The following is a 3,882-nucleotide window of genomic DNA, read 5'->3' as shown; positions in this document are numbered from 1 at the left end:
GCATGGTTACAGAATAGATTTGTGATGGCTAAACTTTCTGCCATCGCGTGCTAAAAGCGGAGGCAGTATGGAAGGGGTTGTGCGCGCGCGTGTCCACACCCATAATTCAATGTGTCCCGCCCCCCCCCAAACTCCCCTCACTTTTGGCACGCGATGGCATGGTGGGCCCGCTAGGCCTGTTTTTCGCCCTCGCCAGTCTCTCTCGGAGGGCAAAAATGGCCTCCCCACCCCCAAGGCCGGAAACAGCCCGATTGCCGACTTCCGGTGGGACAGGAAGGCCCTTTTTTCACTCTCCCCAAGCTCCAGAGGGTTTCTAGGAGCCCGGGGAGGGCAAAAATGGTCTTCCTCACCTCCCCGGAGGCCAGAAACAGCCTGTTTTGCGACTTCCGGTAGGCCCAGAAGGCCCAAAAATCAGCTAGAGCAACGCTCCTGTGCCCACCAATATAGCTCCGTGTGCCACCTGTGGTACGAGTGCCATAGGTTCGCCATCATGGGAATATATGGTCTCCACCAGTCATCCAATTGGTTGGTACTGAGCTTTTTAAGAGTCAGCCAAGATTGGCTTGGCTTTCTGGTCCTCCTGTCCTCCCGTTAGGTCAGAGAGAAAAAGGGTAGGGGGACATTTACGGACTTCAGAAGGGGCTTCGTTCTCTCACTCAATTTCTGAAACTGGGATTTGGACGAGCGCCTGGTGCTGGGATTGGCACCCACATCCGTCCTTGGCACAACCTTGGAGGAGACGAGACCCGCAGAAATGAAGGGAGCCAGTCTGTGCCTGCTAGGAATACATTTTATTTTCCAAGGACGTGAACGTATCTTTCATCGGTATAAGTGACTGAGTACAATGCTTTGCTAGAAAACAAATTAGTAAAATAGCGGATTATTCTGTGGAAAAGGCTATTATTAAACTGAATAGAAAACAGGCAAGGGGGATGAGCAAGAAAATGCCACAAAGTTACTTCATTCTTAAGACACAAAAATAGGCTCCAGTCTCAGCGATGTTACGACACCAAGCAAGGCAGAGAGCGGCCGGAAAGCCTCGGGACAAGGCGGAGGAAGCGGTCACAAGTGGGGGGCCCCCCTTGCCCTGTACAGAAATGGGCTCCACTCTGCTGGCTGGCCGGACACAAAGCCACCTGTACCAGAGCGAGAGAGGACGTGGGAGTGAGCAGAGCGCGTTGCCTTCACATCGGAAGCCGGCGGAGGGGAGGGAGGGGGAGGAACTTCAACGGTTAACGGAGGGGGCTCCCACCAGGGAACGCCTCTCCTCCTTCACATGCTCGGGATGCTCCCCGACTCGGCGGCTTTTTTTTTTTTTGCACGCACAGAATTGAGCATCTTCTGCTTGCTAAATTCCAGTTATAAACTCAAAAAACAGTCAAGCTATAGTGTTATTTGTCCTTTTTTTTTTTTAACAAGAAAAAGACCGAACAAAAAGCACAGAGTAGAATCTGATAATATTCCAGGGATTAATAAAGGGAAGATGCGTAAAGACCAGGGCCCTCCCTTTGGGGTGGGGTGAAGGGGGGGGTCTTCAGGGGTCGCTCTTCTTCTTGCTCTTCTTGAGGAAGGACGGGGTGCGGAACTTCTTCTTCTTTTTGGAGGGAGATTTGCCCGGAGATTCCTCGCTGCCGGCTTCAGCCGCTGCCCCCTCCTCGGCCAGGGGAGAAGGGGGAGGCTCTCCGCTCGAAATGGGGCAGGGCTGGGGGCATTCGGGAGGACCCTCCTCCTGGGGGGCGGCAAGGTCGGGGTGGTCATCCTCCGTCTGAAAGACTTCTTCGGAAGGCTGGTCAGGAGCGGTGAGGTCTGGGAGGCTTGGCTGGGAGGGGGCCGCTTCGCTGCTGCTGTCGCCGCCTTCGTGGCCCGTCTGGACAGGCGGCCGTTCTGGAGGAGCAAGCGACAGGGGAGACGGGTGAAGAGGGGGCTTCTTTGCACCCACTTTCCTCAACTGGCCTCGTGAGGGGAGGGGGTTGCAATCCTGGGCAGCCCCATCCCATCTATGTGGCCTGAGAGAGAAGCTGGCCAGGTTCTCCCGGGGGGGATATTTATAAGCAACTTGAGCCGTCCTCCTTTCAAAGGGGACTCGGTTTGCAAGACAAGGTTTGCAGCATCGCGGGGCCGACGACAATGCGCCACGGCCAACTCGCTGCGGGACGAGAGATACGTTAATATTAACGAAATAGTGGAATGGAACAATTAGAGAAAGGACGCAAAAAGGAAGGACCGAATGAAATGTGAAGGGCAAAATTTAAGTAATTAACTAGAATTGTTCAATTGTCCCACGGTGAGTTAGCCGTGGCGAGTTGGCCCAGTCTCTCACCGCAGCCTAAAATACATGCAAAGAACCCCAAAATGGTGGATGCTGCCAATTTGAGGGGGGAGGAGGGGAAAGGGGCTCCTGCTTGCTTGAGGGACTTTCCTGTCTGCAGGGGGGAGGGATGAGGGGGCTGATCTTAAGCTGCCTTCTGGATGGAAATGTGGAAAATTGCATGGCGGTTTCCTCGAATCTTGCCCAGGGGGAACCGCTGCCCTCAAGAGTATGCTCAAGATAATGGGAGGTTTTGGGGTGCGTGGGATTAAAACCCAGACCTGCGTGAGGTCCCAGAGCCCTCTGGGGCCGAGGAGGGGAAAGACCGCCCCCCCCCCGGGGCAGGGGAGGGGGAGAAGCATCCTTCGGGCCGGCCCTTGGAGCCAGCTCTTGATGTGCAAAGGGGGAAGAGAACACCCAGCTCTGCAGGGAACCTTTGGCCGTTCTGTTTAAATGAAGTGAGGGGAAAAAATGAAGGGTTGGGGTGCCTGAGTCAGGTGGGGGGAGGGGAGTCATCTCCCCTCAGCCAGACACTTGAGCAATTGCAAGGAAGAGCAAACGGAGCAGCTCGTGGCATTGTTCCATTGGACCAAAGCAACAGAAATCAGGAAGTTTACACTGTTCACTCTGTTAAGACAGTTCCTGGTTCTCCTGCCAGGAAAAAGGCCGTCCTTCACCATCTTGTGATTCTTAAGAGGAAGGACGTGTTTGGAAAGAAAGAAAGAAGAAAAAAAAAAGGGCGTAGCAGATTCTGGAAAGTTTCCAGGTTACGCTCATTTTTAAGTACATGGCATTTAAAACATGAGTGAGTCGGGAGATGGGAAGATCTAGCCAGATCATTCTCGAAACAGGAGTTGGGGTCTTAGGCTCGTCACTTCATATATTTTTTTTACCGTTCTGCGGGATGTCCTACTGCGTTCCCTCTTTTATTTATTTCCATCCAAACAATTCTGCGTATTGTGTATTTTTGTTTCTCAAGTTTAGAATTTGTTAGCACAGGGGGTCAGAATGACCTCAAACTCAGCAAACCGAAAACTGTTAGGGGTTTTAAAAAAATAATAATAATCGTTAGGTAATTTAAAAGCGGAGTGAAAGGATAAAAGCCATTTGGCAAATTAAAAGCTCAATTAGCTGCTGAAAATACTTCACAAGTCCTGTTTTTAACTCCCTTCCTGCTTTCCTTTTTATTTTTTTTTTAGTGCTCCAGACAGAAAAACAGCCACTTTTCTTAATTAGGATATAAAACGCTTGTGGCAAGACTATAGAGCAGGGGGTCTTCAACCTTGGCAAGTTTAAGACTTGTGGACTTCAATTCCCAGAATTCCTCAGCCAGCAAAGCTGGGAGTTGAAGTCCACAAGTCTTGAAGTTGCCAAGATTGGAGACTCCTGCTATAGAAAACACCCAAAAATTACTTCATAAACCATCATCTGGTTTATTAGGTTATACCTGAAGGGACGTTCCCTTTCTAAGTGGAGAGCCTTAAGGAGAAAAACTGGGACCAAATAAACTGAGCAGTGCTAATATGTGTTCTTCATCACTTACGTGAAATATGTAGCCATCCCGATAGATTTAA

At 51.0% G+C, this 3,882-nt stretch overlaps 1 protein-coding gene across 7 annotated transcripts in view; it reads right to left on the bottom strand.

The window, feature by feature from the left end:
• Positions 1-776: 776 nt before the first annotated feature.
• The window catches only part of ADD1 (adducin 1), a 42,257-nt gene continuing 39,151 nt past the window's right edge, over positions 777-3,882 (bottom strand). For 5 of the 7 annotated variants that reach the window (XM_058192662.1, XM_058192663.1, XM_058192664.1 and 2 more), the window contains one exon: positions 777-1,884. In XM_058192662.1, the coding sequence (XP_058048645.1) occupies positions 1,535-1,884 (350 nt within the window). In that variant the 3' untranslated portion in view covers positions 777-1,534. The remainder of the gene's footprint in view (positions 1,885-3,882) is intronic. The other 2 variants (XM_058192668.1, XM_058192669.1) reach the window with 1 other exon arrangement.

This window comes from Ahaetulla prasina, chromosome 8 (genome assembly GCF_028640845.1).
Source record: "Ahaetulla prasina isolate Xishuangbanna chromosome 8, ASM2864084v1, whole genome shotgun sequence".
Taxonomy (NCBI): domain Eukaryota; kingdom Metazoa; phylum Chordata; class Lepidosauria; order Squamata; family Colubridae; genus Ahaetulla; species Ahaetulla prasina.
Note: the sequence above shows the minus strand (reverse complement) of the source record. Positions and strands in the feature narration are given on the sequence as shown.